Source organism: Maniola hyperantus, chromosome 8, assembly GCF_902806685.2.
Source record: "Maniola hyperantus chromosome 8, iAphHyp1.2, whole genome shotgun sequence".
NCBI classification, from domain to species: Eukaryota; Metazoa; Arthropoda; class Insecta; order Lepidoptera; family Nymphalidae; genus Maniola; species Maniola hyperantus.
The window spans coordinates 11,943,762-11,969,757 of record NC_048543.1 but is presented as its reverse complement, the minus strand read 5'-3'; the positions used below and the strand labels follow the sequence as shown (position 1 = coordinate 11,969,757).

Sequence of the window (25,996 nt, the reverse complement as noted above, 5' to 3'; positions counted from 1 at the left end):
ATAAGCAGGAGTGGTCGCTCCAGACGTGCTCCAGACGCACAATCTCGGAGGCGCAGCTTCGGTGCTAAAAAAATAATAGCTTTTTTTGATTTTTTGATATAATATTATCTTTATCTTATTTATCTAAATATATTATGAAAGGAAAAGCTGACTGACTGACTGACTGACTGACTGACTGACTGACTGACTGACTGACTGACTGATCTATCAACGCACAGCTCACTACTGGACGGATCGGGCTGAAATTTGGCATGCAGATAGCTATTATGACGGAGACATCCGATAAGAAAGGATTTTTGAAAAATCAACCCCTGAGGTAAAATAGGGATTTGAAATTTGTGTAGTCCACGCGGACGAAGGCGCATTTTCTATAAAATTAAAGAATTAATTAAATCGCTCGTTTTGCTCACATATATTTTATGATTTAAATAATTTTAAAAAGATAAGATTAAATAATATTTTTTTTAAAGATAAACATTTATTTTTTTAAAAATTGTAAGGAACCGCGTGACCCTTTCCATATTATTTCCAGTAGCCAGATAGAATACTAAACAATACAGTTCACTCTGTTACTATCACCAAGACACATTTAAACAAATCTTTGGAACGATCTATCTTGTGCATATGGTTATATTAACATAGAAATTGTTGATATCACCTACACCTATCACTTCCACGACGAGCTAATCATAAACCGAAAATACCACTAGCTCCTTAACTATGTTCTCAAATTTTAATTCAAATATTTTAGGACCTCTCTCCTTAATTAAAGATGTAAAAGCTAAATTTAATGGCATTTTTATGTAATTGTAATGGAGAAATTGTAGCTTTGTTTAGGCAACATTTTTATAGCTTTATTTTAAAGTAAGTAAAACCTAATTACTGTAATATCTTATATCTACGAACCTAATAGTATCTACTACTTAACGTCAACAGGTACCTACCTACTTTGCCCACGGCGAGTATTATGAATTATTATTTGCGCAACCAAGTAGGAATTATAAGTGCGTAACTAATAACAACAATGGTTAATTAATTAGAAAACTATTAGCCGTAAACAATTCATTTTTTTCTTTATCATGTTGTAATCCATAGCGGTTACAGCATTAAGAATAAATTAAAAATAAAAACTTTTTTTAAAACAAGCTTTTATTTAAATTACCTAAAAAGAATAAAATAAACTTTTCCTTTAAAATTTTTACTATCAACTTCTTAGCTTCATTACACTATAAATATGATAAAAAAAGCTTATATTACTTGAAATAATATAATGGTGATAATTAGTTACGTAAACTTAAAACTAAAGCTACGAGGGTTCCAAACGCGCCCAGGTCTGTGAAGAGCCCAGAAAAAACTCAGCCAGTATAAGTAGATATCTCTGACTAGCCATTTGTTGTTTACAGGAGAGCGTCGGATACTTCACAATGTGTCGGGCGAGTTCCCGAGTTCTAATTAATACATTAAAAATAATACTTATGCAAAAAATGTTACTTAGTAAATGTAGCGGCCATTTACAAGTAAACACAACATTGATACAAAAAAAATTCATTTAGTATTTTTTTACACACTTACTTTTTACTTAAATACAATAGTATTTTATTACAATAATAAATCAAGGGAAAAGACACGTAGTGAAGTTACAATTACAATAATAAAAAACACATGGGTATAATGGTGATAAATAATTACGTTAACTACCTCGTAGCTTACGAGGGTTCCAAACGCGCTTAGGTCTGAGAAGAGCCCAGAAAAAACTCAGCCGATAGAAGTAGATATCTCTAACTAGCCATTTGTTGTTGTTTACAGGAGAGCGTCGGATACTTCACAATGTTTCCGGCGAGTTCCGCTCCGGGGAGCTGACCTGCATCCTGGGACCTTCTGGCGCTGGGAAATCTACGCTGCTAAACATTCTTGCAGGATACACGTATGTTTATTTAATTTATTACATTTTTACTGCTTGTTGTTTCATGTTCAACCTTCTTTCATCAATATAATTAGTCTTTCTGTTTATCTTTTATTTTATCTTTTTCTTGTTAAATCTATCTGTTTGCTGTTCAAGTTAAAGAATTTTCTTTTAACTCTGTAGAAAAACTATCTGTTTAGGTACTTAGTTCAAAGTATCTACCTAAATTATTTTAAATTTTAAAACATATAACTTATATTTACATGTTTATTTTATATTACACATACAGTGCGACAAGGTTCTCTTGGAACTTGAATGACATTGACAGGTGACGGGGGGGCGCTGTTGGAGAACAAAGGCTTAGAATATTCAAACAAGAACAAAAGGGACCCTTGACAGCAACGTTAGTTCCGATTTTCGCCACGCGCCTATATAATCTTATCGCACTGTATCTGTTTGTTGTTGAATTAATGAATTTTCGCATCACAGATCATTACAACCACAAGACTTTGAGTCTAGGTAATCGTATCTTTCATTCATTAAATTTATCTTTTGACAGTTCAATCGGCGTGAACGGCCGCATCACAGTGAACGGGCATGCGCGCGACATGAGAGTGTTCAAGAAGCTGAGCAGTTACATCATGCAGGATGACCTGCTGCAGCCCAGGCTTACCGTCAAGGAGTCCATGATGATCGCCGCTGATCTCAAACTGGGGAAGGAGTTAGGGAGACCGGAGAAAGAACTTATTGTGAGTGTTTAAATTATAGTTCCCGGCAGTTAAATAGTCGCGTCTGACCTGCGGTTGCGAGTGCAAGCTTGCGCAGGCATTGTTCCACGCGTTCGTGTTCTGTGTACGGACGTAGCACTCACACTAATGCAAATGGCGAACGCGGGGTGCGGACTGGTGTGTTCCGTTCCCTCGCATCGCGCGCCCTACTGACGCTTTAAAAATTCTATTGCGACGCGTTTTGCGGTTATGTTCAAGAGCGACTATTTAATTGGCACGGACTATACTTTACTAGCTTCTTCAATCAACTGCGGGAGGGCATAGTGTTAAGCAGTTCTTTGTCCATTATGTTCAAAAATATACAGTAGGTTCATTCAAAGACCCACACATATAAAATTACAACCACGTAAAGTTTTATGTTCCAGAATATCGTTTCTAACTCAACAATTCTCATACAATCATTAGAGATACATTCGTTCAAGCAATACATTATATTGTTCTCCAGGCAGAAGTATGGCCAAACTACCATAAATCATGGAACATCGATGGAAATCTAAGCAGTACTTAATAAATAATACATTTCTGTAAAATCACATAATATATTATGACATAGGTAGGTACTTACAATAATTTGCAGTAGGTAGCTAATATTAGCACAATTTTTTTGATTTCTTATGACAAACAAACGCGGTTAATTGTGACAATAGGAGGATTGGCTTATTTTTGCGAAAAGAATAAGCCTGGCTGTTCCGTGCGGAATTGTAGCCATCTTGGCGTCACCCCACGCGGACCTGACTTAAACAGTAAAAAAAACGCATGAAATTAAGAATCTCCTCTTGTTTCTAAAGTCGGTTATTAGTTTAAGTTTCACTAACTTTTCGTAGTTATGTGCGTTTTAAGTACCTAATTAAATATCACTTGCTTTCCTTCTAGACATTGAAAAGCTATAACGATGAGCTATTCAAAGCTTCTGATATCTATATTTATCTTTAATTTAGTTCGTTATTTCCTTGTAACGGGATCTTCTTTGCAATATTGAAATATAATAACGAAACGGATATGACCTCATCAATAATCTCCACCCGCGGGGCTTCCTGTATCCATATCCAAACAAGCTTCCAAATCTAAACTTAATTCAACTTCCCGGGAAAATGATCTTGAAGTCTTACCCAGTTTCTACTCTATTATTTTGTGTTTATTTTGCGATCAGGCGGTGGATTATGAGCGAATGAAAAAATATACAGACAACTTTCCCAGCGGGAAGAATTCCGTGTTTCATAATATTCAGTACCCGTAGTACAAGATTTTACGTCTCACCAAACCAAACCAAATTCGAGAGTCGAAATACTTCCGCGTTACAGTAAACTGGATCTTAAATGCCTTGTTTTAAAGCTCAAGTTTGTCTACACTTCTACAGCCAGCGCTCCAAGCGGAAACATTGCGAAATTAAAATCAGTGGCATTGAATATTTGACTTCAATTCAAGGCTGTTTAGGTCCATTTTATTGTAACGCGGAAATATTTCGACTCTCGAATTTGGTTTCGTTTGGTGAGACGTAAAATCTTGTACTACGGGTACCGCTATATCTATTTCACCGCACCTGTAGTTAAATATCGAGGCCACCCAAGAAAGTACTCGCTAGAAGTAGTACGGGCCATGTCATAGTGTCATCAAGTTAACTCTAGACTTAAATAATCGGATCTACAGACCGGACAAAAGCGGACCCTACATATTACAGGCGTGGTGACCTAACTCAAAGAAAAAGATATTCAGCTCTTTTAATGATCCCACCAAATAATACTTACAGTGCGACAAGGCTCTCTTGACACTTGAATGACACTGACAGGGGGGCGCTGTTGGAGAACAAAGGTTTAGAATATTCAAACAGGAACAAAGGGGACACTTGACGGCACCGTTAATTCTCATTTTCGCCACGCGCCAAGATAGCCTTGTCGCACTGTTTCATCAGATGCCTAAGATGAAACTCACCTGCCTAGAAGCCAGGTAATAGGTATCATATAAATGATAAAAGAAACTGACTGACATATCAGTACAGATCAAACCGTAGGATCTAAAAAATTGAAATTAAACCAAAGAAAGCCGGGGGGGATCAGCTAGTGTCTAATTCGTTCCTTCATCCCTGAATCCCCTGAGGCATCCCTGAGGGCTGCGGCATTATAGGTGTCCACTGACCTGTCAGACAATTAGAATGGTTATTCTTCTTCATCCTTACCTTATCCCACGCTACGTGGGGTCGGCACAACATGTCATCTTTTTCTACGATTAGAATGGTTAGTAAAATTTGAAATTGTGGGTATTTCCAGGTGGAAGAAATACTTCAAACCCTTGGTCTATGGGACCATCAGAACACCATGTCCCACAAACTATCCGGAGGCCAGTCCAAACGTCTGTCCGTAGCATTGGAGTTGGTCAACAATCCACCCATCATCTTCCTGGACGAACCTACCACGTAAGTTGAGGATCTGATCTCAGTAACTGGATGGGTGACCGACTTTGAAGGTTTGAATTCGGCCTAGGTTTCTTGACAGACAGACAGACAACGAATTGTTCCGTTTTTCCTTTTGAGGTACGGAATCCTAAAAACTCCTAGCGTTATGTGATTAATGGAAATGGATCACGACCCGCTACAATGAGGAAGACGGCTAAAGAACAGAAATGCCAAATTCAGGCCTCCAAAACTCAGTCACGCCTGTACTGGGCCACACTTCTCCTAAACTAACAGTTCTGCACAGTACAATGTAATTGTAGTTAATCACACCAGCAGTAACATTTTATTGCACATAAACCCCGAATCGTGTTTAGAAAATTGAAACAGGCGCACAGAATCATTAGCCAGAGAGCCCATGGGAAATATTGAGGAGGTGCTTGATAAAAGTTGAAAGTTGGTAAGATGGGCCTTTGCTTTGCCTGATAATTCATTGATTTAATTGGCATACAAAAAAGACCTGCAACTGGTGGTGAGTTCACAATTTATGCAATTTACATGAATCTAATCATTGACATTGAAACAACACCTCATACAATTATTTCTATGAAGTTTAAATTTTTACAGGCATTTTTTGGCATTTTCATATGAGTGCATATGAGTGCTACCTATTTAAGTCCCGGCATGCGTCCCGTCCCGTCTTCAAAGTTCAAACAGAAACCTTATAAAATCACCTCGGGTTCCGTCTGTCTTTTACAACTGTTTTATCTTTTTCTGGTATTTTAACAATGCCCATGATTCAACTGGCAAATCAAGCTTAGGTACCTACATACCACTATAACGCAAAAGAAACATCCTAACATTCAGCATTTATTAAGCAGTTCAAATAAAAATCCTATATACTCTCGGACCATACTCAGAAAATACAAAGCAATTCATTAGATTAAGTACTTTTAGCCTTTCTAGAACGTGGGTCGTTTAGAAATCCTCCTTCGTCGTGCAAGTCCATTTTGGGAGTAACATTCGCTCACGCATCCAATCAGTTTCCTTTATTTAACTAACTTAGGGAGAGGTTCCTTAGTAAGTAATGAACGCAATTTTCAAACGCAGAAGTCGGAAACTATTAGAATATCGACATTTAGCCTTCTAAATGTCGATATCTAATAGTTTCCGAATAGATAGATTCCGATAGAGATAGCAGATTTGTAGGGCGTTGTCCCTGTCATTGACACCGATATATAGGTATGAGTGACAGAGACAACGAAATGCCGAAATGTTATTCTAAAGGCCGATGTACGTTACTTTCTGCCGCGCACTGTAGCTACAACTATTTTGCGTGCAAATAAACATAATTATTATAAGCTCAAGAAAAAGTGGTTTTTCGAAATCACCGACAGACACTTGAGTTTTATTTATTTGTTTCAGAGGCCTGGATATAGTGTCAATTCGTCACCTAGTAGTGCTGCTACGGTTGTTGTCTCGTCAAGGAAGGACCATAATATGCACCATCCACCAACCCTCCGCGTCCTTATTCTCGCTATTTGACCGAGTTTACGTGTTATCCAGGGGACTATGCTGTTACCAGGTAAATATTATAAGGCACAGTTCTTCCTTTCAGACAACATAAAAAAGCGTTTAAACTATCGTGAGTGATTTCCATTATACATGTCTCACACCTGGGTTTACTCACGTGTTTAGTCGATGTTAGCCCGACTAGTTTCGAACCCACGCGTCGCGGTTGAGACTGAGTTGAGACAGAACCTGGACATGCTCGACTTATTTTATTCAAACAAATTAGAATGTGTGGACTAATAAATAAAATTGAACCTTGTTCGTAGTTTTCAAACAGAATTCTTTCTCCAAGATAAATTCTAGGAAAGTATAGGAAAAATCCTTGTTTTGTTTTGGCCGTGAAAATTGTTCATAATTGACTGTTCATTTAATTAGAAGAAAACCTACTTTTCCTTTAATTGAAGGTTGATTAGATTCTAATTGAATAAATTAATATAACTTTTTAAGCCTTCGTGGTTTTTTGCTTTGTCTAAATTGGATTTGTTAAACATTCTTTATGTTAGTAATTTAAAAAAAAAAACTATTTTCAGCATAATCTGCTTTTTTGCTGGCTTACAACTTTTTTATTCTGATATTTTTAAGAGACTTTTATAGGTGACCTAGAGACAGGTCAAGATGGCAATCGAGTAGGGAACGCCCCGCACACCCGCACAATCCCCGCGTTAACCCGGTGCGGGCGAGCGTGGGTGATGTGCGAATTTCCCCCTCCCACACGATTGTTATCTCAACTTGTCGCTATATAATATAACCATCCGTCACACACATACACACTAAATTATGTGCACACCATTGTGCTTGTGACTGTCTACGGTAAAATCTTCGCGATAAAATCGAATCGAATAGCCGCCGTGTGAACGTAGCCTTAGGGCCAGTCATAGCATGTGATCCTTTCAATCAAAGGATATTTAAGAAGCATCAGTCCCTGAATTGAAAAGGCCCGGACACGGACAGTCACGGACCTTTGTGGTCGGTAACGAAACGGAGCTAAACTGTCAGTAAAGCAAATTAGACGGCCATCATTAATTGTACTGACGAGGACAAAGAGACTGTAGCCAGCGGCCGAAGACGAGTCAAATGAACTGAACTAGAAATGAAAACGATGACTTTGTATTTAGAGGAAGGAAACATCTTGCTCAGAATGTCTCATTTCGAAAAGGTGTAAGGGTGGTAAATTGGGCGGAATAGAAATATACCCGGATACGGAATAATCTACCACCTTACAAAGATTAGAGGAAAAAAAAAATAATAATTTACTTTACTTGATCTATCTACCTAGTAAAGAATAGAAGCTAGCCGTCGACTCCCTTGTAATGTATATGAGGTGTTATAAATGAAATTTGCTAGATGTTAGGCAAAATTGTTTTTAATGTAACTTTTATCGGGGTCGCTTAATACATAGTGATGGCTAATAATGCTTAGTTATTCTAGCTTAATGCCAAGACTTAATTTAGATACATTAGAATGCCTTAGGTAGATAGTACATAAAATCTATGTTTTAAATTTAAGATGCCATTGGCATGGAATAGACAATGACACTGTAAAATTCATAAAATTGTTTCAAAATAAAAGCTCAGTAGTAAAGACAGGGTTCTTACTGTACACATACACTAAGAAGGTTCACTAAACTGTTCCAGGATACAAACATTTGCTTACTTGTAGGTGCGAAGACTGCAAGGTAGCTGGACGGCATCGGCCAAGCTCCCAAAACTCGATTTAACTTGATTCTTCACAACCGAAATGTTTCATTACAAAGATTTTCACCAAGTCTTATCCATAGAATTAAGTTGCCAACGTGAATGTGCAAAAGAAATAAATACGAAAACCGAAAACTAAAAAACGGAAACGCAAACGGAAACCCTGCAACAAAGAAAAACAAGATTATAATTTGTGCTGTGTGAAAATTTCGACACGTGGAATTTTCCCGATCAAACACAACTCACCTATTGAACTCCTGGCCACCAATGGTTTTCAGGAGTCCCCCACAACCCATTATCCTCATTTATTTGGGAAGGTAAAATAACTGGAACTGAAAGGGAAAATCATGAAATTAGGATTTTCTCTAACCAAACCGCCATTTTGTCGAATCCACATTACTTGATTTTTCACTCACCATAATTGATGAAACATTGAAATACGTTAGGATGATTAAATTTATAACTATTGTATTTTCCCAGGCGAAGCCATGGGCGAAAAAGAGTGAGATTTTCCTGGAACGAAAAAAATTCGTCTTCACATGTTGACTCCAGAAAAATTCTAAATCTCACCAATCGGTGTTGCCTGACGCAACCCGAGTGTGGCCGCTCTCATTTAGTTTGATCATAAAGCCAATTCATTTTTGAATATTTGCGGAACCTAAGGATATATTATAAGAACCGTTTTGTTAATGACTTAACAATAAACAAATGATATTATGGTTTTATTTAATTATTTTGTTTTATTTTTACGACAATTGACAACGAAGCAAACGCCATCTATTGTGGCTCGAATGAACTCTGAACATCGACCCACGCGTAGTTCTGCACCTTGATGCTAGGTGGCACCAACATACTTTGAACAAAATAGATTTTAATTAAAAGCGAAACGCTAATTAGTAGTTCAAAATTTACAACGTCACAATACTTCCCCTCCTACGAAAAGGTTCAACAGGTTGAACCACGCTGCCCTCAGCGTCATCCAACAACTACTAACAATTTGCCTGAAACAAACAAACAAAAAAACACAGAAGTTACGCGTGAACGCACATCTACTACTAACAAGGAAAATTGTCTAACAAAATAAATATACTGAAAACAGTGTAAGGTTTTATACATTATACTTAACTACACAACCCTAACTTCTAAAAAGAATATATACAAAAAAACTTCATGGTGTCTAAGACACTTGAGTGGAAACATCTTGGCATCATTCTTCAGCTGACTGATAGAATGCGTCTAGGCCTACGGTGGTTCACTCTTTTAAACTACCATCTTAATATTTGTTACTCAACAAATACGGAAAAACTGGTTGTGAACGGGTCCATCTGATATGGCAACCGTTCTCTATCCCATTCGGAAAAATAAAACCGAATCAAAATCGGAATATGAGAAAAAAAACGAAATAACTCTCCTAGAAAATAGATCTCGGAACAGAATCGGAAAAAATAACAGAAATGATCCATTATCTAGAAGGAAAACGAAAACAAAACACAAAACCCCCCCTTTTCGTTATCCCCAAAGTACGATATTTGCATTTTTACTTTCTCAACCGGTTGGTCTACCACAAGCATTCCAATCATCACATATTCATCCCTACATACATCCACTACATTCCTCCTCAACTGAACCATGGTAATGTAACTGTTAACTCAGAACATCACTACACTCATTCTAATTCCTAATTGAATATTGATAACTTAAATATTCAAACAGTTTAGACCAAACTAAGTAATGGCAAATATCTACTTCTTAATATCCTTAATATGCCAAGTGCCTATTGGGTGGTTGTCAGCTACTCTAACTAGTTCATAAACCAAAGGTGACAAAACCTTGACAACCCTGCACTTTTCATACTTAGGTGCCAGCTTAGCTGCGAAAAAATTTGTAGCGTCGCTTTGTGGATAGGTCTTTTTCCACACTATGTCCCCAACAGAATAGCTTGCAGACCTACGCCTTAAGTTGTAATGCGTTGCATACTCTGCATGAGCCTGAAACAAATTTCTCCTAACCTGACCAAATATGTCCTCCAAATTTCCAAACTTTCCTGCGTATTCCTCCCTTGGAATTCCGGCCTCGTACTCCTTATCCGTGTCCTTATAGAAGGAACCATTTAAGACCGGTTCTCTAGCGTGGACAAGGAAGAACGGGGAGAATCCAGTGGATTCATTAACCGCACTGTTTATGGCGAACTGGACCTTGTACAGGTTTTCGTCCCAGGACCTGTGGTTATCTTTCACAAAAGCGGCTACAGCAGTCATAACAACCTTATTGTACCTCTCAACAAGGTTAACTTGCGGAGTGTACAGTGGTGTGTAGTGTAATTTCGGAATATTATAACGCTTAATGAGATTACGGAATTCAGATCCTGTAAATTGGGACCCATTGTCCACAATCACAGTCTCTGGAACACTATGGTTCAAAAATACAAAATTCTCTAGCGCTTTAACAACAGCGGCACCTGTGGCACGCCGTAACGGAAACAACATTGTATATTTCTATTCCGCCCAAATTTACCACCCTTACATAATGTGTGAAGTAGCTTTTATCATAACCTTAACACAGCTCTAAACAAAATTTCAACAAAATAATGAAGTATCAAGTCACTGAAAAAAAATTGTTCATAACTTCATACTTGAACTTAATGTAATCTCTGAATATAGTTTATATATTTAGTTTCACAAGTTGTAACTCTTAGTATTTATAAATGTATGTGTGTAACTAGTTAACGGCACATAGCGTTTCAAAACTTTAATTATACTAAGTTACCGGAAATTTCAAACATAAGATGTACTTACTATTGAAAGCAATACCCAACAACAACTCAGTTAAGCAATGTTTATTACTAAACTGAAGGCAAACATTCACTTATACACCTCCAAGGTAAGTCGATAACATAATTAAACGGCATAAGCACCATTTATAAAGTGTTGATTAAGTAAGAAAAAAAAATGTTGGACTATACTCAGAAAATTACTTAAACTATCAAACAAAATTTCTAACTATTAGTTATTATTTAGTTAGTTAACCATAAAAACAGCTTAGTGCTCTTTGCAATGTGTCACTACTTAGAAAATTGTACAATCAGCGGAGTACATTTCATAAAATTCACAAAATTTCTCAAAATATACAGAAATAACTATATAAAAAAACGTTCGGGCGCCATTTGTAAGGGTGGTAAATTGGGCGGAATAGAAATATACCCGGATACGGAATAATCTACCACCTTACAAAGATTAGAGGAAAAAAAAAATAATAATTTACTTTACTTGATCTATCTACCTAGTAAAGAATAGAAGCTAGCCGTCGACTCCCTTGTAATGTATATGAGGTGTTATAAATGAAATTTGCTAGATGTTAGGCAAAATTGTTTTTAATGTAACTTTTATCGGGGTCGCTTAATACATAGTGATGGCTAATAATGCTTAGTTATTCTAGCTTAATGCCAAGACTTAATTTAGATACATTAGAATGCCTTAGGTAGATAGTACATAAAATCTATGTTTTAAATTTAAGATGCCATTGGCATGGAATAGACAATGACACTGTAAAATTCATAAAATTGTTTCAAAATAAAAGCTCAGTAGTAAAGACAGGGTTCTTACTGTACACATACACTAAGAAGGTTCACTAAACTGTTCCAGGATACAAACATTTGCTTACTTGTAGGTGCGAAGACTGCAAGGTAGCTGGACGGCATCGGCCAAGCTCCCAAAACTCGATTTAACTTGATTCTTCACAACCGAAATGTTTCATTACAAAGATTTTCACCAAGTCTTATCCATAGAATTAAGTTGCCAACGTGAATGTGCAAAAGAAATAAATACGAAAACCGAAAACTAAAAAACGGAAACGCAAACGGAAACCCTGCAACAAAGAAAAACAAGATTATAATTTGTGCTGTGTGAAAATTTCGACACGTGGAATTTTCCCGATCAAACACAACTCACCTATTGAACTCCTGGCCACCAATGGTTTTCAGGAGTCCCCCACAACCCATTATCCTCATTTATTTGGGAAGGTAAAATAACTGGAACTGAAAGGGAAAATCATGAAATTAGGATTTTCTCTAACCAAACCGCCATTTTGTCGAATCCACATTACTTGATTTTTCACTCACCATAATTGATGAAACATTGAAATACGTTAGGATGATTAAATTTATAACTATTGTATTTTCCCAGGCGAAGCCATGGGCGAAAAAGAGTGAGATTTTCCTGGAACGAAAAAAATTCGTCTTCACATGTTGACTCCAGAAAAATTCTAAATCTCACCAATCGGTGTTGCCTGACGCAACCCGAGTGTGGCCGCTCTCATTTAGTTTGATCATAAAGCCAATTCATTTTTGAATATTTGCGGAACCTAAGGATATATTATAAGAACCGTTTTGTTAATGACTTAACAATAAACAAATGATATTATGGTTTTATTTAATTATTTTGTTTTATTTTTACGACAATTGACAACGAAGCAAACGCCATCTATTGTGGCTCGAATGAACTCTGAACATCGACCCACGCGTAGTTCTGCACCTTGATGCTAGGTGGCACCAACATACTTTGAACAAAATAGATTTTAATTAAAAGCGAAACGCTAATTAGTAGTTCAAAATTTACAACGTCACAAAGGCGAAAAGGAGAAATTGCATAATAGCTGTTAGTTTGGAAGGTGATCCTGGTGCGTTAGAATCGGTTGGAAGAGATCACCATAATGACATAAATAAATAGGTCAGGAATTTTAAAAAACCTAAATTTACGCAGATGTAGTGACAAAAATTAAGTAGATGTCTTTTTCTAAACGCACTAAAAGTTAAAGACAAATTTTGCATTCCATACAGCCCTCGACTTCCTCGTCCGTAAAATAGAACTATCGTTTCACAAACTGTTCCACTAAACTTCTTGCAATTTTCATATTTCTTTCGCCGATACTAGATCTTGTTTGTGACTTTTATTATTGGGACGGCCATCCCCGGGGAGTATAAAACTCTCACAACTTCGCTGAAATAGTAGTCACTTTCGATGAATTCAACGCTATTTCCACCTTACCTATCTATGAAACTTTTAAATTAAGTTTCCAGATAGGTACCTACCTAGGTACGTCGCGATCTTATTCAGTTTCACTTTCATATTATATTTACATTTATATTTTAATGCAGTATTTTTATATAAAAAAGTTATCACGTAACCTTATTAATTTAGTTTTGTTAGTTTCTTTTATGTTCAGTACTCTTCATATTTTGTTAAATATCTCGACCAAGCAAACCGCAAAAGCAATAAAAAGCTTAGGTACCTACCTCTAAAAATTATTATTTTTTGTTCTTACTGTAGGTATAGGTAGATAGGTTAAACCTTAGTAAGTAACTTACTTTTAAACAATTTCCTATTTGTTCCTTCTTTTATAATCCAATACTTCCAAATCCATACTAATATTATAAATGCAAAAGAATGTATGTCTGTCTGATAGCTTTTCAGGACCTATCCGTTTATTAGATTCTAACGAGATATAGAGATAGCTCGCATCCCAGGGACAGACAGGCTATTTTTATCCTGGTAAATTATAGTTCCCACGGAATTTAAATACAAACCAAATCCATGCAGATGAAGTCGCGGACATCGAGTAGCTAATAAAAAACGAAAAAAACTTATAAAAACAAGAATTTGACCTACAACTAATAAAATAAAGGTTAATATAACTTACCATCTAAAATGTATTCATTTAAAATGCCATAAAATAGCGTTCTCGCTCAAGACATTTCAAGTATTCCGTGCTTAAAAGCTTTCTCCATCCTGTATTTACGATTAGTCGTATATTTCTCAAGGAAACGATAAAATTGAAATTACTCCTATATAGAAACAGAATGGTGTCAGAGTTTTGCCCCTTTATGTTCTTCTACGCGTATAGAACCCGTACGAGTAATTCTAGGTGTGTTTTCTTAAAACGCGATTCGATTTACGTCGCCTTTTGAAATTTACTGCTAGAGAAGTACATTCAATTGTTGAATTTAACGCAATTCGAAACAAATGGAGTCTCAGAATGTCGTATAAGAATTTTAACAACGGAGATCAAGTATTGTTGAATAAAAGAATCGTTTCATGCGAGTAGGTACCTACTATACTAAGGCCATTACGAATGTGTAAACGGACTCATAAATCATTATGATCATAGGGTTGTAAGAATGCCACAGAAGTCGTTATCGATAAAGGTATAACATTCGGACGCAGGCAGGTAGTAGACGCAGGTAAAAAGTATGGGCGCTTTTTATAACCTGTTATCGACTATCGACAAATCCTTTTTTTACTGTTACACACAACACCAAAGTATCAGGTTCTAGTTTCATAAGGCTAGGTGCAAGCGAGAAGTCTGATAAAAATGATTTATGACCTAGTTCGCACGTTCGTAATGGCCCAATAATACGTGACAGGTCGAGATGGCTATCGATCCCGCACACCCCCAGAGCCCCCTCGCTAACCCAGTGCGGGCGAGCGCGGGTGACGTGCGGGTGTGCGGGGCGTTCCCCCGCCTCATACCCCGATTGCGATCTCGAGCTGTCACGCACTATAGGTACAAGTGATTTGATTTGATTTCACAGGGTGCAGCACCCCTCCTCGTTCCGTTTCTATCTGAAATCGGCCACGTGTGTCCCACGACGCACAATCCGGCCGACTTCGTGTTGGAGACTCTGCTGAGTGATATGGAAGCATCCGCACAAATGTCGGAACTCTGCCAGAACGGAAAGCTGTGTAGGAAGCTTGACCGGTTGACTGTGAGAGGAGGGCGGTTAGTGAAATTGAATTGGCTATAAGACTAGATAACAACGAAAGAAAAAGAGTCCAAAAGTTGGAACAACCTGCTCTGATGTTCTCGATAGAATTCATAAAAGTTACCTAATTCTTTAATATGAAATTCTTTCATAACTAGATGATGCCCGCGACTTCATCCGCGTGGATTTAGGTTTTTAAAAACTCCCATGGGAACTCTTTGATTTTCCGGGATAAAAAGTACCCTTTGTCCTTCCCCGGGATGCTAGCTAACGTGAAAAGCTAGCAGACATACCTTCGCATTTATAATATTAGTAAAGTATGTACCTATAACATAAAAGTGACATAATTATTTGCAGGAAACCAGTATTACATTCAGACGAATCCATCCAGAGGATATTCGTGGAGCATGTCGCCAAAGAACAAATGCAGAAGATGGAGTTCCCCACCACATTCTTGACACAATTCCTGATACTGATAAGACGAATGTTTACGCAGACCATCAGAAATTCGGTGAGTTCGGTAGATACGTCTTGTCTGAAACGAAAGTGACATTTTTTGCTGGAGATCACCTAGGCTAGAACAGATTTACACCAAATATTATTTCCAACTATTAGACGAAGAGAGAACTCATATCTGCCATTAGATATCTACGAAGAAAACTTGCTTTCTGCACCAAAAGGTCATGCATTAAACATTTAAAACAATGTCAGGGAAGGCTTAAAATACGGGTTTTCCTAGTTTAGAGGCTAGCATTCCATCAAACTGACCAAACATTTTCGAAAATACCTAAATATTTCAAATTTTTTTAAATAGCTTCCTCGGCATACAGGAAAATAGATGCAGTGTAACCCAGCCTATTTTATAATATTTTTTTTGCAATTTATTTGCTAGAAAATTTTAAAAACGATGAATTCTTCAAAAAGAATGTCTAGTTACTTAAAAATATCTTAAAGACGAGGAAAGCACCAGTTTTCCTGTGTCGCGCTTATTTCCTTATCCGTACCTCTTTGTCTCTGTTCTTTTATGATTTTATCAGGTGCTACATTATTCTAGGTTTGTTTTTTTAATTTCATTCTTAATATTATTTATTCTTTGATGTGCTCGTAGATGAATACTTTTATAGATTCTCTTAAAATACTTAGTTTTTATCAATAGCTATACGTTTCAATGCTTCTTTCATTTTTTTTTACAATTCTGGTGATCGGCTCGTGTACCACCTTTTACGTTGATGGTACTATATCAGAAGCAGAAACTTTCTCGCAAGTGCCAACAACAAGTGCACAAAGTTTCAACTCATCCGATGAGCGATGCAAGAACGCCTAGCTGACAAACACACGAATATTCATTTTTATTTTTTACTAGCTGATGCCCGCGACTTCGTCCGCGTGGAATCAAGTTTTTCAAAATCCCGTGGGAACTCTTTGAGTTTTCGGGATAAAAAGTAGCCCATGTCACAAAATCACGTCAATCCGTTGCGACGTGATTGGAGGACAAACCAACAAACAAATACACTTTTGCATTTATAATAAGCCTTAAGTACCCTTATTATCAGTAGGTACTGATAATAAGGGTACTTATTTTAATAAATAAGCCTAGACGATGCCCACATTTTTTATAGTTAAAAATATAATCAGGTTTTTTTAATCCCATGGACGAGTAGGTACTTTAATTTTTCGCAATAAAAAGTAGGCAGGCTATTTCTGTACCAAATTTCGTCAAAATGTGTTAGACACTCTTTCGCATTTTTTATTATACATATTATACTATTGTACCTATGGATATATTGTCTAAAGCTTTACTTTAATTTGTTTTAGCTAAGTTTATGGATCCAGCTGTTGCACCACGTAAGCGCGGCGGTTCTCCTCGGTGGCATATTCTTTCTCATCGGCAACGATGGAAACGCGCCGATTGCCAACTTCAAGTTCTGCCTGAGCTGCGTCGTCTTCTTCATGTACACCTACATCATGATACCTGTTCTACTGTGTATGTATCTTTTTCTATTAGACTTTTACCTAACAATAAATCGCATATTAGGTATTAGCGACGGGCATAATAGCTAATTTCAAATCATTTTTTTTCAATTTTCTCTAGTTAACTAGGAATTATGAGTTAAGCTAGCTGATAATCACGACTTCGTTCGCGTGTAGGTATAGAGGTTTTTTAAATTCCGTGGGAACCTTTCGATTTTCGGGGATACCTAAGCTATTTTTGGATTGGTTATTGGAATGTCCTCTCTTGTTAAACTTGCGCGCAGACAATGATCATACGCGTAGAGGTTCATCGAGAGGTTTAGGTTTACGAAAGGACAATTTGTACAGTCTTTATATTTCTTTTATATTTTCAATACATTCTTTGAAGTAAATAATGTAGAACCATCAAAATGCGTAAGCAAGCACAAAACTCGGATGAATATAAATTTTATTAGACACGAGTACGTCACGGTTTATGAAAAACGTCTTTCCGCATCGTGGAAATCACCATAACAAAATATACATGACAAAAAGTTTTCCCTATTCATCCTCTCTGTCATAATAACCTTAAGAAGGCTTTAGGGATAATTTACATAAGGGGTCAATAAGGAAGACCTTTTTATACCGCGTTCCACAACTCATGTTATCCTAATGGACTATCATTTTGAAGCCTAAATAACTCTGGGTATCAAATATTAAGCAGTAGGTACCTACCCAAGTCCCGTATTTGCAATAGGTAACTATTTTATATTGAAAATGCTCTGTGCAATAATTTTGCTCGCGTATTATTATTATTTTACTAAGTATTTTGAATTATGAGGTTTAGCTAACATTCGCCTTAAATTCCACTATTAGGTAAGCTGTAGCTCGAATTTTACTAAACAGATATTTAACAGGAGCAGTTGGTACCAATTTCAAGTATAACCTAGGTTAGGTATTTAAATGATGACTATGAAGTACTTACCTATAAGTACTTCGAACTGCAAGTTTCATCTCGATCGCGGGTTGGTCCAGTTTATTGAGAGCACATCGAATAAACAGACAAGTTATTTTTAAGTACTTGCATAATTTTATCCATACTAATATTATAAATGCGAACGTGTGTCTGTCGGTCTGTCTGTCTGCTAGGTTTTCACGGCCCAACAGTTTAACCGATTTTGATGAAATTTGGTACAGAGTTATCTTACATCCTGGGGAAGGGCTACTTTTTATCCCAAAAAATCAGAGTTCCCACGGGATTTTTATATATTTCTTTTGGATAGATAAAAGTCATAGAAAAACAATAAACAACAAATTAATGTTCAGGTAGCATAATCTAGTTTGACGTAGCGCTCTAGCGCGCTACGCTCGAGGCGCTACGCGCCAAATGTTGGATCGTCCGCGTCGTGTGACGTATCAGATTGTGATCAACATACCCAACACAACATGTACGTAGAGTGTAGACATAATGACCAATGTGTTTGCAACTTAGGATATAGGTACCTAGTTATGCAGGATAAAAACCGACCTTTGTTAACTAGTCTGTTCTTTTACAGTTCCAATGGAGTTACGGATGCTACGCAGGGAGTATTTCAATCGATGGTACAGCTTGAAGGCATACTACGCAGCGCTAACATTTTCAACTTTGCCCTTCATGGTATGTACCTACTTACCATAGAATTAAATAGGTAACTGAAGTAGTAATAAAATGTTAGGTATCTGCCTAGCTCACTGTAAACGGGCCTTGTTAGGGCCAGCCTTGACAGTGCTCTCTACCTGCCGGGCTCTGTGCCCGACAACCTGCACGAACGAGGAGCTACATGAGGCTACCGACCGAGCTATGGCAGTTGCTGCTTTTTGGCCTGCCCGTATTAGAGGTGACCGTCGACTCGAGAAGAAGGTATCTGTTGTCTATTGGGACCACAACGCCGATTTTTAGCAATTCAACATACGAGTCCAAAACCAAACGAAAAATATGAGCAGAATAGATATATTATTCACTGTATTGTATCGAGAACGAGATGACAATAAAGCTTGCCTTGGGATGTTTAAATTAGGAAGGAGGAAGGTCATTAGAATTTTTGAAAAGAGCAACCTCCGAGTTTCTTGCTGGTTCTTCTCGGTAGGAAGGGCATGCTCCCGGGTAACCGTGCGCCGTTGCATAAAGTTAAAATTTAAGTTAAGTTGCTTTGGATGCCAAAGTACGAGTTGGATACGAGTATGCGATAAGTAGGTATATTATGTGTGACTTACTCAAAATCAGCGACATGATGTTTCGAAGATACCATGGTACCTACTACTCGTCCTACTATTAAGAATTCTGTGCTAGGTTTCTACATTGTTTTACAAATTTATTTATACTGCACCTACAGAACTAAACCACATAAGCAATAGCAACGTGCAGTCATTGTACATATTGTAAGTACCTACCCACTAGTTGGTTACATACAATACCTGTGTCCAATTTTAAGTTGGCGAGTGCTTCCTGAAACGCCAAGTTGGAGCATATTAAGCCCAAATAACCGAAACAGTTGCAAATCGTGCGGTTAGTAGGTACGGACTGAGGTCGGCTAGGACGGCAGTCTCAAATGGAGGTAATTTAGCTTGACGTGCGTTGCAAGGGATTATATCGGGCAGTTCGTTCTTGAGATACGAGTCGTTTGAATTAGAATGGATTACAATAGATTTCTTTTTTCAAATAAACTTTTACAAGTGCTTTTGAATTGAAGTGTTTAGATATAGAGAGTTGAAATTTTCACAGAATGCTCATTTTTATTGCCATAGCGACAAACAACAAAATAAGTAATAAAACACTCAAAATGGCCCCCATGAAAATTAAAAAAAAAGTGTTTATCCTTGTACGAAGATACGGAACCCTTAGTGCGCGAGTCCGACTCGCACTTAGCCGATGTTTATTCAATTTTGTTTTTAATAGATAAACATTACTTTTGCAGTTCACCTTGGGCACGTTGTTCATACTGATTGGCTACCTGATGTCAGGCCAACTGCTGGAGTTCGACCGCTTCGTGCTTTTCACCATCAGCGGCATATTGACGGGGATCTGCTCTGAGGGACTTGGTCTGCTCGTCGGCTCTATATTCAGCGTTACTGTGAGTTCTATCATCATTATTGTAGGATGGATGATTATGCGCGGAACAGAACGTGATGCCGGCGCTAGACGCTTGTGGCAAACAACATACAGCAAGCATCAGCAAACACCACAGACGGCTTGCCTGCCAAAACGTTGGCGAAGACACCCGTTCACACGCTTGCTATATTTTGTTACAAGCGTCTGGCGCCTGGCATGGTACCGAACAGCAAGCATATGGACGGGTTTTTGCGTATGTTTGCGGGATCGAAAAAATACTATGGTGAAACGGAGTCAGTGCTAATGTGGGAATTTAATGAAATATTAAGTAAGACAAATCAGTTTTTATTTGCTGAGATCCCAATTGTAAGTACATTATCATCATGAGCAACCTATCGCCGGATCTCTACTGAGCAGCGGGTCTCTTCTCAGAATAAGAATGGTTTGGCCATAGTACCTATACCTGCCAAGCTGGCCAAGTGCGGATTGGTGCAAACTTCACTCACTTTTGAGAACGTCGTTGTGGAAAACTTTCAGGTATGGCGGTTTCCTCACGATGTTTTCCTTCACATTATTTTCCTTAGGTGACGTGAGGCGTCTTACGTAGGCGATTCAAAGCGTTCAAAAGGTATCGACTGTTTGTTGTTATGGTCGCGCCGTTTTACGTTCGCTTTAAAATCGCTCACCTAAGATGCCGCATGGTCTATACTCTATAGGCCTGCGCAAACCACCATGTTTCAACTTTAGATTGGATAACTTATTTGTTATGCGTTCACTGTACCTACTCCATTTCTTCCAGAACGGCTCAATCATCGGTCCCGCGACTGCAGCGCCCCTCTTGGCTCTGTGTTGTTATGGCATGGGCTTCGGGCCATATATCGAGTGGTTCATGAAGCTGTTTATGTCCTTATCATATCTACGCTACGGCCTCACCGGCTTCTGCCTCGCATTGTACCAAAAACGCCAACTTATGGACTGCAATACTGATTTCTGCTTATATTCCGATACTAAAATCCTTTTAAGAGACTTGGGTATGGCGAATGACGACTACGGAACCCAGATAGCTGGTCTGCTTGGATTTACTGTAGTGTACAGAGTAGTTGCCTACTTCATGCTTAGATATCGTCTAACGGCCGAATATAAGAGCAGATTCATGACCTATGTTAGCAAATTATTGAAGCATAGATAAATAATATTAATAGGTAGGTAGATGCTTTATTAGTGATTTAAATTCAAAGATTATGGTGCCGCCAGATGCTTGTGGCAAACTACATACAGCAAGCATCGGTAAGCACCACAGATGGCTTGCCTGCCAATCGGGCGCTCCAAAGCGTTGGTAAGCATACACAGACAAGCGTCCACGTGCTTGATGTTTGTCGCAAGCATTTGACTGCAACATAAGAGACTATAGGTATAGGTACCGTCTCACTGAGACGCTCGTAAGGAAAGGCGCGGTTGTGAGATAGTGAAAATTGATGTAAAAATTTAGGAATTCAACGTCGCTGTCACCCAACTCAACGAGCCGTTTCAGTAAAGCAGTAGATACACTTATACTTAGCCATCGATGTTAGAACTTGGCAGAATTCACACGTACCACAACCACAACACGTGTTGTAATTTGTATTAAAATACATAGTTTAATTCACACGGACCACGCAAAATGCAACTGCAAGAAGCTGCAGCCACACAGTTCACACGTAACCACTGCTTGATTTTCGTCGCTGCCATTTGGTGTGGTTGTGGTGGTAGGTACGTTTGAATTCCCCCTTAACCTGCCAGACTGGTTCATTGCAGGTAGACCAAAAATAGATATTTGTAGGTAATGTCCGTTCATCGTAACTTGACGCTTGCGGCGTCAGTAATATTATGTAGGCACCATTGCAAATCACACAATACGTAATACACTAGTCGACGATTCACGAGAAGTACTTTTTTAAGGGAATTTCAATCAATTAAGTACTATGTAAAATATTACGTCTTACTATAGACATTTAAATAAGGTACCTAGGTGATAATTGGGTAGGTAGACTGTAGAATAAAATAATAATTTATAACTATCTGTGATTTTTGTTAAGCTTTATGTCTAATTAATTAAAATTTAGTATTATATTGAGATGAATTGGACATTTTTATAAGGTGTATTCTGCTGGATTTAAAATCAATGGAAACGAAATTATATGACACAAACAGAAATATAGAATGACCAATATATAAGTACTTAATAAAATAGGTAGGTAAGCAAGTTTGTTGGAATATAGTGTTATTAAGATTTTGTCACAAAAACTGTTAGATATAAAATATAAAATATTAAAGGTGTGAGCAATAAAAAACTGAAATTATATTTTTACCCGACTGCGGCGAAGCCCAAAGGAGGGTTATGTCCGTTCCTATGTCCACTTGTAACTACTGAACGGCTCAACCAATTTTGACAAATGGTACGCCATTAGATTCGTCTTGATGGCGCGAGTGTCATTACGAAGCTAAACTTTTAAAAATCAAAATGGCGGGTTTTATGTGCTTTAATGTGGGGCTGAAAAAAAAATTTTCCAAGACCCTCGATTGCAAGTTAATAATAAGTAATCCTAAGTAGGTAGTTGGCTAAATAATGTGCCCCCGTCTGCGATACATTTTCTAATATTTATGTTTATGATTCTATGGTTAATGGGGGAGCGGCGGTTTTGCGGCCGATGTCCATCTCAACCTGTCGAGTGCTTATATAATATGATTGAACTCCGTTCACGAAAATCCCACGCACTTCTTTGAAAATACTATTCTATTCTAAAATTATTCGCCAGCGAGACAAGAGTGGAGAAGGCGGATTTTTTACATGGATATATAGTTAAAGACTCCAATCTATATAGGTAGGTACTTACGTATCCAATCATAAAACACACACACAGGCCACTTTTATCCCGGAAAATCAAAGAATTTCCACGGGCTTTACGGCACCGACATCCACGCGAACGAAGTCGCGGGTTTCAGCTAGTAAGCAGTACTTAAATCAACATACCTACATTACAACTCTATTGGTTATCAGTAAGTCGCAGGGAGCCGCTGGATTCAGGCGGCGCAAGACCGTGGCGTGTGGAAGTCCCTACAAGAGACCTATGTCCAGCAGTGGACGTCTATCGGTTGATGATGATGATGACTAGGTACATAGACAAACAATATCCAGACACAGTTATTTTTCTATACATTCCTATTTTATCAGAACCGTATTGAAATATTATTTTATCACTATCGCAAAGTAAAGTATGATAAGATTTTTTCGTCTAATAAAGATAAAGTGTGATAAGTTTATTACATTAGCAACCAATCACGCTCTTATCACAAAATATATGATTTTTCATGTAGTCGTGCTTATGTAATAGGCTGATTCTATTTGATTTTAAAATAAAATAGCATGAAAAAATATAAAATATTTATTATAATAAGTGATAAAAATCATAAATTATATCAACTGATTACATTACTACACATCCAAACATTTTATATAATTTCTATAATATAAAATAAAAAATATAATCTGCAGTGTGAAGAATTTTTGAGATAACAAAAACAAAATTATTGCTGATAATATCATTGTGACGAGCAGTATATCTACAGTTATGCTTCATATACTTTCCTCTTAAATATATAACCTTAATCTTTGCAGACGTCCAAAGCATCTTGTTTCTCTTCAACTAGCTCCTTGCCTGTTAAGTCAAGTTTTTCACGAGCAAAGTCGGAGATAGTAAGACCCTCAACAATCTTCCACCTTCCGTTACTAGTAGTGACAGGGAATGAGTACACAACATCTCTGGGTGTTCCATATGATCCATCAGAAATGACCCCCATGCTAACCCAACGATCACCAGATCCCAGGAACCAATCCCTCATATGGTCAGAAGCCGCTTTGGCAGCTGACAATGCAGATGACATTTTCCTTGCAGCTATAACGGCAGCACCTCGCTTCTGTACAGTTGAAACGAAGGTAGTCTTCAAGTAGTTATCGTCATTTACAGCTGCTGGGACAGGCTTCTCTGCACCACCAACTTTAACTACAGCATTCGATGCATCAGGGAACTGTGTGGATGAGTGGTTTCCCCAAATAATTACATTCTTGACATCCTGGACAGGAACACCAATTTTTGCAGCAAGCTGAGATTGGGCACGGTTCTGATCGAGACGGGTCATGGCTGTGAAGTTTTCTTTAGGGATGGATGGTGCATATTTAGAGCAGATTAAAGCATTTGTGTTAGCAGGGTTACCGACCACCAGGACTTTTACATCCTTACGGGCAACTTTGTCTAGAGCCTGACCTTGCTCTTTGAAAATGCGAACATTGGCAGAGAGGAGGTCCTTCCTCTCCATACCTTCCCGTCTTGGCATGGCACCAACAAGGAAAGCAGCAGCTACATCCTTAAATGCTTCCTCAGGGTTAGCAGTAGGTAGGACACCGGCAAGAAGTGGTAAGGCACAGTCTGCGAGTTCCATAACAACACCTTCTAAAACTCCCATCATGGGAGCAATATCAAGAAGGTGGAGGAATACAGGCTGGTCCGGGCCGAATACAGCACCAGAAGCAACCTGGTACAGGAGGGAGTAGGCTATTTGACCTGCAGCTCCCGTAACAACAACTTTGATTGGTGCAGCCTGAAATTTAAAAAAAAAATAAGGATATAACAAGTGTTTTAGACATGTTTTTAAATACCTAATATGAAAAATATGTTAAATATTAATATATATAATAATACCCTTGATACATGGCTGCTTCGTATAGTTTTTTCTGATTTAGTAACATTTACTGCAGTTGTATCTAGATCCTTAGAATCAGATGATCCACAACATAAGAAGGGCATTTTTAATTCAACAGTTAATCTACCTCCTCTAAATAAAAGACTATAATACTACAGTACCTACTTATTATTATTCGTCATTACTAATTTGTTCTTAATCATTCCACATATTAGATAATCCCCACTGTAGACTACTCGACGTATATCAGCAAAAATCAGAATCTACAGACGTTCAATTATTTTATAGTAGATTCTGATTATTGATAGTAATTTACAGTTGTTTCAAACATGCTTTAATATTTTTTTTAAATATAATAATTAATGTTTTTAATATTTTATCGACGAATATAATATTATGTATTTAACGGAATTTTATTTTTTTATTAAAAGAATAACATAATATATTATGTAATGTATTTAACTCCAGCGCAAGTTTTTTTTCTATAAATGTTATAAAGGTCAAACCAATGTCACTGTAAATAAAAATTTCAATAACTTACCATTTTGTAACACTTGTTAGATTTAAATTAGCAAGATTACTCTATGCCGGTTTACTGATAGCTTCAGAGAAACACCACGTTTTTAAAACCTCAAACTGGTTTATTTTTTTTGCTTTGCATAACCTTCCTGCTGGAGTCTACTCTACAAACTTCAGATCACATTCACAAGTTACGAAACTAAAGGAATGTAGTAAATAAATTACTATCCAACAATGCCATGAAGTTTACAAATAGTAAAACAAATGGTTAAAGCAAAATGTAACTAAATCCTCGGTAATAAAATTACAAATGGTTTTGTCCAAATCTGTCATTTTTTACTTTCCAGCTGTTACCCACAGAGTATTTATTTATTCTAATAACTCATGAACTGTCAAAGTATATTTAAGCTAGTTGCACACGGACCACGGTCAAACCATCAAACGCCAGTCGTTTGTATAGTCCGAGTACGTACAAAACAAGGTACAAAAAGACTCTTCACGTACCATTTTAACTCTTTGGGTCAACTATTATGTCAAAAGTATGGTTCAGAGGTGGTTCACTTATAAAATAAGGACTAAAATCAAGGAGCTACCCGTGCATC

General features: G+C 37.5%; 2 protein-coding genes across 3 annotated transcripts in view; one reads left to right on the top strand and one right to left on the bottom strand.

Annotated features, from left to right (window-relative positions):
- Nucleotides 1–22,468, top strand: part of LOC117984410 (ATP-binding cassette sub-family G member 1-like) — a 64,972-nt gene extending 42,504 nt beyond the window's left edge. Inside the window, exons 2-11 of the mRNA XM_034971032.2 lie at nt 1,807–1,924; nt 2,463–2,652; nt 4,956–5,101; nt 6,503–6,662; nt 14,930–15,117; nt 15,458–15,611; nt 16,916–17,084; nt 18,607–18,707; nt 20,005–20,160; nt 20,938–22,468. Of these exons, the coding sequence (XP_034826923.1) occupies nt 1,807–1,924; nt 2,463–2,652; nt 4,956–5,101; nt 6,503–6,662; nt 14,930–15,117; nt 15,458–15,611; nt 16,916–17,084; nt 18,607–18,707; nt 20,005–20,160; nt 20,938–21,327 (1,772 nt within the window). The 3' untranslated portion in view covers nt 21,328–22,468. The remainder of the gene's footprint in view (nt 1–1,806; nt 1,925–2,462; nt 2,653–4,955; nt 5,102–6,502; nt 6,663–14,929; nt 15,118–15,457; nt 15,612–16,915; nt 17,085–18,606; nt 18,708–20,004; nt 20,161–20,937) is intronic.
- Nucleotides 22,469–23,544: 1,076 nt separating this feature from the next.
- The window catches only part of Mdh1 (malate dehydrogenase 1), a 129,604-nt gene continuing 127,152 nt past the window's right edge, over nt 23,545–25,996 (bottom strand). The window contains exons 2-3 of one of the 2 annotated variants that reach the window (XM_034970838.2): nt 24,875–25,007; nt 23,545–24,773 (exon numbers count right to left, since the gene is read on the bottom strand). In XM_034970838.2, the coding sequence (XP_034826729.1) occupies nt 23,781–24,773; nt 24,875–24,979 (1,098 nt within the window). In that variant the 5' untranslated portion in view covers nt 24,980–25,007 and the 3' untranslated portion in view covers nt 23,545–23,780. Of the gene's footprint in view, nt 24,774–24,874; nt 25,008–25,416; nt 25,708–25,996 lie in introns of those variants that run through there. The other variant, XM_034970839.2, reaches the window with a different exon arrangement.